General features: G+C 40.3%; 1 protein-coding gene across 2 annotated transcripts in view; it reads right to left on the bottom strand.

Moving 5' to 3' along the window:
- pcdh17 (protocadherin 17) overlaps nt 1-10,463 on the bottom strand; it is a 66,587-nt gene that overhangs the window by 35,771 nt on the left and 20,353 nt on the right. For both annotated transcript variants that reach the window (XM_005932660.2, XM_005932661.2), the window contains exons 3-4: nt 2,491-2,549; nt 1,888-2,060 (exon numbers count right to left, since the gene is read on the bottom strand). In XM_005932660.2, the coding sequence (XP_005932722.1) occupies nt 1,888-2,060; nt 2,491-2,549 (232 nt within the window). The remainder of the gene's footprint in view (nt 1-1,887; nt 2,061-2,490; nt 2,550-10,463) is intronic.

Below are 10,463 nucleotides of genomic sequence, written 5' to 3'. Positions count from 1 at the left end.
AGAGAGAGTTTTATTTAAATATTAGGCAGAACCTGACTGTAGCCACATCATATTCCCTTTTAATAGTTCACGTTTGAGTTTCCTCTATTGCATTTATTCTTTGATTTTTGGTTATTTTTTTAAAAGAAAGTCTCATCAATTAGGCATAAAATGATTCAGTACCAATAAAGACAACAGTAGCACTAAGAGTGACTGACCATGACTGCATCGTGTAATATTTAGGTGCGGTTTAACTCACAGCGAGGCCTTTCAGCATTCAACTGGTATTTTTGCAAGTTAATAAAGACAAGCTGGAACACCGCCAGAGCGATGTGTACCACACCTCACTTCTCACTACCACTCCAGCACCAGGGCTTGGCCTCCTGCTCCAGCCCTCCCCCACAGGCCTAGCTAAGCCTGCATGTTATTGGCAAAACACAGCCAGCTGCAGCCAGTTAACTGTCTAATCTCACATCAATCGATTTCCCCAAACAAGGAGCGGTAGAGAAGTGTAACGAAAGTCATGGAGCGGGGCTGAAAACAGAGCAGAGGGTGAGAATAAAGTGAGCGAGAACAGGCAGTTTATAGCCCTTCACTGAGCTTCCAGCACCGCTGGCCTTCGCGTGTATATGTGCGTATTGATGCGATCTTTTGTACGAGAACAAGACATTCCTGATCGAAGCAACACGCAGGAAGGGCGGAAGGACGGGTCGCAGCTGGCGCAAAGGCCAACAGGGCCAGCACGCATTCGTCCGACACCACCAGCAACAGCTTTTGCACGCCGATTAATGCCCCAAACTCTCTCGTCTCCCTTTGTCATGTGTCTTGTGTGTAGAAATGCGATCCATTTACTCCCTCTTGGACAATTAAATGAGAACATTTTCAAAATGAGAAACATATGGAGCTTTTTAATTGTCCAATTTCTCTTGCCAACATGTGTGGGCTTTTTTTCCCATTCTAAAAACCAGTGAAAAGGAAAAAAAAAAAACGCTATCCAGTGAGACATGCATATTGCAGCACAGAGTGTTGCACAAATTGTCATTGTCCTTCCGCAAGAAGTAAAAACAGCCCGTCTGTTCCCTGGATTAATAGCGTCATTATTGAGAATCCATGTTCAGGATACAGGACTGTACTGCTGCATCCTGTCAGCCAGACTTGGGAAATTTGTATCTCTGTGGGAATCTGTGTTTTTCCTAGCAGGTAATGATGCACGCCGATGTACACGACTGGCTGAAACCGCAGGGAGAATTTCACCTTCCCGCCCTATCACCTTACACCACACCCGTGTGTGATCTTGACTTCCTGCTTCCTTCCCCTGACCCTGCACGAATCATGTGAGGTCGCTGGGGTGCGAGGGACCCCAACAACTCATATCTGGGGAGTTATTGTTCTACACATGTCATGTGTAATCTGCCCGACCCGCAGCGCTTAGAATAATTATTCATATTTAATCACCGCAGTACAAAGCTACATCGCCTGCCGCTCACTAAGTCATTTTCCATGTTACATTATCAAAGTTTCAGAGATGGGTGCTCGAGGAAGGGGACTAAATGGAGAAGCTGAAGTAGTTGGGCTTATAAAAACATAATGGGCTTGTCTGCTTTGATAAACTGAGGACGTGTATAGAATGCACACTCGCTCACACCCTCCGATACAACCGCACACCCCCATGCACTTTAAATGTGAAAAGTGCAGAGAACAAAGTAGGGGAAATAAAGTAGCCAAGTATAAGTTCAGATTGGGAGCGCTCAGGCAAGTCAAAAGCTCAACCATTAATACAAATAACTTGAGCTGAGCACAGAAAACGAATTGAGTCCTTTTTTTCTTTTTCCCTTATTCAAGTGTGTTGGCCTGCACGACGCTCCTTTATTTCTTGTGTAATCACATTTTTTTCCGGTAAGGGCTCACCTTGCTCCAGGGGTGGTGGTTTCACGCCTGCAGCCTTCAGCTTGAGGGCTTCTTTTGCAGACATATCACAGCAGGAGCCTTTGTTGGTGTCCTGGTCACTGTCAGCCTGGTCGCTGTCACCATGACCGCTGTCTCTGAGGCTTGCTCGCTCAGGGTCTTTGAATGTTGAACTACTACACAAACAAACAAATAAAAAAAAGGACTGTGAGTGCTGAGTGTGGTGGAGGATTTCTTAGTGGGTGTTTTTTAACCCTCCAAGGAAGTTTAGAGACACCATTCTTGAATGCCAAGCAAGGAACATTATTATAATGATTTAAGGATTTAGGATGTAATAAAATGCTTCTAAAAATACTGCACAAGCTTTGCTGTCTGCTTTGAGTCCAATCCTGTGTGTGATAATGTTCTAGTAACACAGAATATTTTTAGTGACCGACTTTCAAGCTAATTTAATGTACACGACCGTCTTCTTCCTTTTATTACTCACTACAGTTCATTGTCAGCGCAGTTAATGTTAAAGTAGTTTGTGGGGAATAAAATAAAGCTGAAAAAAACGAACAAACAAGGGTCTGATGTCTAGTCAAGGCCACAGATCTCAACCCTTACCTTTGAACAAACTGTTGTCTGCTACCCATATAATTAGGCTCCGTGGGGAAATTGTCCGTCTGTTGAGAAGAGAGAGAGACAAAAGTATGTTGTAAGCACGAAAGAAATGAGTCCTGCTGCGAAACAAGAATTCCTAGTGACATATGATTAATTATGCATAAAAAAATAAGGCAGAGGACAGATTAGGGGTGATAAAAGCTATAAAATTAAAAAAGGAGAACCCTTCATGGCCAAGATTTGAGCATTTCATTAACCACATAAGGCAGGCTAATTAGCCATTTGAGAGTAAACCACAGAGCTGAACATCAAATCTGGCAGACATCATATAATCAATGAGCGCTAGGACAACAGTCTTGATGAAAATAGAGAACATTGCCGATACGGTTCTGGAGTCCTAGTCGGACTGTTTGTGCAGAATTTAAAATGCTATTTGCTCCTTGTTCCTTTAACAACATCTCCACGGGAATCTGCTGACACTCTAAGAATATCCTGCACTTTTTTTTGTCCTTTCTATTTTTGTGCACAAAAATAAATTGTTTGTGAGGAAGCGCATCTTGCATGTGCTGGACCCTGTGGTGCTTTATTTCATATGGGTAACCCGATCGTACACAGGGGCCTTCTACTAACGTGAATCGATAGGAAACTAAAACACATGCACATGCTTTTACGCACATGGATGCAAAGAAACAGAATGACGTCTGTGATAAAGCATAGCAGTATAATGAAATACTGGTAGAAGCCCTACTGCATAAACAGGATAAAGCACCGTATCATTTGAAGTTTTACAGGGTAGATCAGTGTCGTGGTTTTGATCATGTTAAAGGAAAATCTTCAGAATTTCCAGAAATAGCTAAAGTTACAAAAAATGAAAAAAACTTGCAAGATATATAGACTTCTCAGCAAAAACACAAGGTGAGGGAAAGTTATATGCTTATATTTAGGCGAAATTATTGCGAGGATATAAACCAAGTCATGCTCAGGTAGGGAGGAATGGCGGAAACAAATGTCTTTGAGAGATATAGATTTCATAGTGTTGTAGCAGTATTCATCACAGCAACACAAATAATTACCCTGTGTTGTGCACAACTCTCTGTGTCTTGAATTCATGGTGGTTAAATGTCATGTTTAGTGAGTAATGTCTACTTGTGCCAGAGTTTTTCACATGCACAGCTTGACTCACAGTCGATAGAGTATTTCAATGTCATCCGTGCGCAGCGGTGGCTCGGTATGAAAAAGGGTGTGTGAAGGTCAGGCGGGCCACCTCAGTTCTTTGACCTTCCATGCTTTCACCAGCACCTTTATCTCTACCTAAACACTTTATTCCGCCTCAGCCTTCAACCAATACTAAAAGAAAACACCCACAGAATATATCAAAGACTGGAATCTGACCACGAAGTAAGGAGAAGAATGAATGAAATCGTTTGGCATTGAAATGATAACAGCCTGCGTTTTTTTTTTCTTTCTTTTTTTTGGAAAAGAGAGTTGGGAGTTTTTATATTGATGTGCCCCTTCTGTACTTTTATGACCAGGGTATCAACCTTGGGCATATTTTTCAATCAACTCAGCTCTGTTAGCACTGAGCAGGAGGAAAGGACATTAACAGAAAATAGTTTTCCTGCCGGTTATATGGTTTAATTTATTTTCCACACCTGTGCACACAAAACAAATAATATCCTTGTGAACAGAACTTTTACTTTTTCATTATTACAACAGACTCAAAAAGTTATTTTTTGTCATCCACATGGACCAAAAAACCTTGAAATGTCAACGGTCTGTTGTACATTAGCATTAAATTTGCTTTGATTAGCATGATGAATGGAAATGCACATCCCCATTGCACGGTAAATACGATGGTATTTTGTTTGGTTTGTTATCAAAAAGGGAAAAGAGACATTTCACACCTAAAGTACATGCTCCACCCCGCACGAGCCAATAAAAAGCACATTAAGCCACTTCATAGGACCCTGTTTCCTGCCAACTATTCCAGGCTGATCTTAAGGCTCCATCTCTTCCTGCCTGTCTGTACTGCCCAACCCTTTCACTACAATGGGCCCCTTTCCAATTAATGGGTCGATAATAGCCGGCACGAGATGCTTTGTACTGAGCCGGTCAGCGCCCGCAATGAATACAGGATAATCTGAGGGAAGGTGATAAAAAGTGGATCATGTCTGTTATCTTACTGTTATGATTTCTAGTAGTATTATTAAACGCTGTATCAAAGAGTTAATTAATTAGTTTAACATTACAAGTGCAGCTGACTGTTTCATACTGCGTGTTTCCCAAATGTGAAACCTCATGAAAGTGATCTGAATAAAAAGAAAAAAAAAATCTAAGTAAATTGAGTGGAACTAAACTGACCAAAACTGCAGTATCTGTATATTTGGCCTATGACGGTTAAAAATCTGACTCATTTACTGGCCTAAAATATGAGTTTTAGACCTTAAAGGCTCAGAGAAGCACTGAACCCATTTAACGCGAGATGAATTCAGTAGTTCTGGGTCGATCTACTTTGTGCAGATATGATCAGAGGTTAGGTTGTTTGGTAGCGTGGATGAAAATTGCAAAAGCATGTTGTCGATTTGAAGTGAATGATGCGTTGTATCTGCTCCATGTAGCAAGGCCACAGAGGTCAGAAAGATACTGAGTACAGTGAGGCTGAGTAAGTGTAAAAAGCTGCACTCTATTCTGTATTCCCATTCAGGTCCCAAGACTGACCGCTCAGACAGCCGGCCGATTGAGACAAATGGGACGAGCATATTGGAGTGCTATTCTATTCTCAGGGCATGCTGGTGCATTTTGGGGCACTCTTCATTTCTATGGGGCTATATTTGTGCATATCAGCCTATGTGTGTGTTTGCGTGTGTATTTGATATCTTAGGTAGGAATGGTGAACGAGGACAAATTGCAGATTCTCTTTCACACATCAATGGATTGCTCTCTTTTATTCACAGGAACAAGAGTACACCCCCTCCCTCCACCTACCCTGTTAGGTATGATACATGCATTTGTCCTTTACTGTCTGCCAGGAAAACACACACGCACACACAAACACACATTATTCTCATTCAGTGTATGCTTGTGAGCACATGCGTTTCTTCACATCAGGCAGTGCGAGTGGCTCCTACTCAACCCCTTCTCTGTAAGCTAAAAGATAAACCCTGTGTTATTATGCGTTGCTATGTATCTGAGTGACATCATTCCTACTGGAAAACTTAGAGCCGATTAGCTAAAGCTATACAGAAAAAAAAAACATGTAAAACAGAGAAAATTAAAGGAACCGATCATTTTTGTGCAGTGGAAGCTGGAGATACATGAAAACAAAACACACACAAAAAAAAAAACCAGAACGTTAGTAACATAGTAGCTCTTTCTGTTCATGACTCATCACAATTTAGAGGTTATTGTAATGTGTAAAGTGCAAACACAGAGTTACAGGTTTTGTTGTCTTTTGGCTATATTGCGCCCACCAATAAGAACTAAAATCCAGCGAGAAGTCAAGGAGGCTGCAAACAGCAATGTCCCCAACAAACTTATCTCATTTCACTAAAATCTGACCAATCCTGTAGGGGAGCAGTGATTCCTGTGAAGCAACAAATGCAACCTTGATTAATAAAGGCTAATTAGTTGATCATTGTGTGCAAGTTTCACCAACATCTTAACTTTAACCAGGAGGTAAAGTGATAGGAACAGGCAGACGGTGGACGCCTCGCCCATAAAAACTGAAAACGAAAGGCATAAAAGCAAAGTGAAAAACATCTTAAGAAAGGGGTGGAGACAATAATTACACTGCAATGATAATCAACTGGCTCAGATGCACAAGGGGTCAGATCAACTTAACATCCAAATATCTTCCTAGAGACAATCAACCAACCAATCAATCAGTCGTCAGTTAAGTAAGGCTCTTACTTAACTTCTAAATAACCTAAAAGGGGTCCAGTCCAAACAAGTAAACCAATGACAACTCAACAACCACAGTTAGCCCGTGTGAGTCTAGATACTACTTTAACATTGTTTCAGCAACAAACTGGTGATTTGTGCAAATGGATGTTTAGTGTAAAGAAAGGCCTCTTTTTGCTATGTGATACAAAAAAAAAACCCCACTGGACTGTTACTTTCTGTGACTAATCTCAAAGAGAAGGTCGTCCGATATAACACTGCAAATTTAAAGGTTTTTTGATACATTTTTTTTATTTGTTTTTTAACTACCAAGCACACAGGTAATGGTGAGTGACCTGCAGGCTCTGTGTGTACATAGTCTAATGAACAAGGAACAAGAGAGAATAAAAACAATCATAATACACCAACGATGGCAGAGCCTTTCACCATATCAGACTCAGGTTATTTTACACTAGAGTTCAGGTTTCAGGTTTCTCCACCACAGACAGAAGAAGCAGCGCTCGCAGCATCAGAGAGGGGTGCATATCTGCAGCATCCCCCTTCCACGAGCACGTTGTGCGAGTGCTACGCATTACAACTCTGCCACAAAGCTTCCACCTTTTTCGACAGCATTCCGCGTGCCGCTCTTCCCTCGACACCACAGAGACTGGCAGTGGAGGAGGAAATAGCTTCACTCCTGAGTAAGGAAGCAATAATGACAGTCCCTCAGCCAGAGGCACAGAGGGGCTTTGTCTCCAGAGTTTGGTGCTTTAAAGTCATTTACAGCATTATGTCTGAAGAAATGAGGCACTGCATTCAAAAAAAATTTCAGTAAAAAATTACAATTTCAGATGAAACGAGATGCATTTTGTATGCAGATACAGTCATCTACAAAACCGCCCTCATTAATATAGTCAGAACGATTAAATCTTTACTAATAGCGCTCCTTCAGTTATACAGAGAAGCTTCTTATAGTTTTACACATTACTACGCAAAATGTCATACCCTCCCTCCCCCCTGGTAATGGGCTGCTCTAATGTATAAACATCATCATAAAATAGTCTTTGAAAGAAGAATTTTTCACATTAAGACAATTTTGGATTTCAAGGTGACATGGCATTCTTTAGACATATGTGGCGCAGGCACGATACGCAGGCTGAAAATATGCCTTTCGATAGGACTATGAAGGCTTTCTCTAAGGGAAAACATCTTTTTGCAACGTTTTATGGTATGTTGCACACGGACCTATCTGACTCCACTCTTCAACTCTACATCTTTTTTTAAATGTAAGTGCTTTTAGTTTGGCTTTGATTTAGCCCTGTAAAGCCTCAACCATGAAATAATTGCTAGAAAGTTCAAATTTTGGGGGGAAACCTGAGTTTTTATTGAACCTTCTGACCTAAAAAACTTAACTGTAATAATGTAATTATTAATTAAATTGTATCAAATTAAAAATATGTGCCATTGATTTAGTTCTTTTGTGGGGGGGAAATCACACTTATATGGAGGTCTCAAATCATCTCATGTATGCAGGGACAAAAGAAAAATCCTTTGCAATTATTTTGAAGTCGCTCTACTCAGAATGACAAGCAAAAAGGAAAAAACTCTGTAAATTTCTCCGCTGGTTGCATTTCTACCACATGTCAGCGGCACTCAAACACTTAAATACAACCTCTAGCATAATTCTAAGGTGCCCGGGTGAGCCGTGCTGTTGACAGAAGTTCAAAGCAGTAGTTAAACTGGTGTCTCCCATGTGTGAGCGAGTGCAGCTGTATAAATGACAAGAGGCACAGCTAAAATCAAGCATGCATGCTCAGCAGCCCTCTGTATAAAGCAGAGAAAAGGCTAAAAAAAGGTTTCTTTATGCAGTGCTGTGAATCATCAGGAAGGGGCATTCACACCTGGCCTGTTGTTGTTTATTTTGCCACACCTCTAGTACAGCAACCTTTGAATTCAGCTACTTTAATTTTACAGATATGCTGATTATGTGTACACATGAAAAGAAACCCTGTGGTTGTCTTTTCTTATGAAAACAAAAACACATCGATTATAAGAACATATTGGGAAGCAGGTTTGATATTTTGCTTCCAATGAGCCAAAATTTTAAAGACTTTCTGAAGGTCTTTTCAAAGTTATTTCTTTTGACACTGGCTGCTTTTTCACTAACTTCAGCTCAGTCCTTGTAACTGACCGTTTTGTTTGAGCCACAACACTGACCTATGAATCATTCAAGTACAAAAAAGGGCACCTAAGTGGAGAAAAGAATCAGTGTTGTGTCTACATAATGAGACATTATCATAATGTCTCATTATGGTGTGCATTTGAGAAAAGTGGAGCAGTGAAAGACAAAAGAAGAAGTGGTGACCCTGAAAACTACGCACAGCAGATGAATAGTATCTGAAAATCGCAACCTGACTAGACCTGACTAGGGCTGTGCAATATGACGAAATATATCGGATGACAAAATGAAAATATCTATCGTTTCGTATTATACACTATTGTTTGTTTCATGGTATCACAATACTTTTTCATCGTTTAGATGGTCACCATGTGGATGCAGGCACAGAGAAAACCAGCATGGACAGTGAAGATGAGGCAGAACCAGGTAGCTCCAAACAGAAGGACCAGTCACAACAAATCGAGGACCTTATTCCTAAATGAGCGGCTACCTCTGCAGCATGGACATGGTTTGGCTTTGAAAAGTCTGACACGGACAGAAAACTGTACTATGCAAATTATGCCACAAACTGATCCCCACCACAGGTTCAAACACAACAAACCTCTTCAACCACCTACACAAGAATCGCGTGAAAGCGTATGGAGAGAGTTTACAGATGAGAAGGAACAAAAATGCACTATTTTGAGATGTATCGTTATCGGGATGAGAAACGTCTTATATTGGGATATGAGATTTTAGTCATATCGCACAGCCCTAGACCTGACTCAGGACCTGAGAAATGCATCTGGCCCTTCAGTTTATCCATCTACTCTGTCAAAAAAGTCTCATCAGAAATTGTCTCATTGGGAGGGGAGTGTCAAGAAGCAACTGATAGAAGGCTGAGGTACACAAATTACACAAGAACTGGTCTGAGAATCAGTGGCAACAAGTCTTATGGAGGCCGAATCCAAATTTAAAGTTTTCAGTTTAAACAATATGCACAGAAGAGATCAACAGTAAGCATCTACGGGTATCTGTAAAACATGGTGGAGACTGGTTTGGGGCTGCATTTCAACCAGTGGTGTTGGACCACTGGATGGCTGGATTGACAAATATGAATGCAGAAAAGTACTACTACTACTAACTATTCCTGAAGACTACTTATAGAAATTACAAGAAAGCATACCTAAGAGAGTTCAGGCTGTGTTGAAGAATAAATGTGGTCACACCAAATATTGACTGTCAAGCTCGTTACAATTGTACAAGCTCTGTTTTTGTCTTAAATGCTGTATTAACATCTATGTTTGCGTGTATTTCAATAAATCACAGCAGCTATTTCCCATTTTTCTATCAAATCATAAGGAAATGAAGGTTGACTGAAGAATTTTGAACATTACTATATGCATTTCCTGCATTCACAATGCTGCATCCTTTTTGTCCATGCATTATGAAAGAGGTTTCATTTTATTTGATTTGTTTTTTCAGAAATTCTAAAGGAAGAGAAGAAAGCAGAGTACATCTTGTGAAATCAGTGGCAGCACAACAAAAACATATCAGTGGGGCTTATCTCAGAATATATTGATTATTTGTCCCACTTGTAGTGATTTGTCATTTAAAGCATCTTTACCGACAGCCTTCCAATCTCTTGTACTGAACTCCACTTCGGTACCATGAATCTAATAAACTCGGGCTGAATAAACTTGGCCACTGTGTTAAAGGTGCCACTGCCTTGAAATACTGTGTTTTATTAAAACTACTACAGGGCTTTTTGTAAAATTGCTGGTTTATTATGTAGCTGGTGACTCAGACAGCTCTAATCCAACTCAATAGTCTCATCTTGTTAATCATGGTTTGCCGCAATTCATTATTCATAACAAATGCATTTCTTTTTATTCTTATCATTTATAAATTTTTATATTTATTGTTCATATTCATTTAG

Source organism: Haplochromis burtoni, unplaced genomic scaffold, assembly GCF_018398535.1.
Source record: "Haplochromis burtoni strain Fernald_Lab_line unplaced genomic scaffold, NCSU_Asbu1 Contig_161, whole genome shotgun sequence".
NCBI lineage: Eukaryota > Metazoa > Chordata > Actinopteri > Cichliformes > Cichlidae > Haplochromis > Haplochromis burtoni.
The sequence above is the reverse complement of the archived record's forward strand: the minus strand, read 5'-3'. Positions and strand labels throughout refer to the sequence as shown.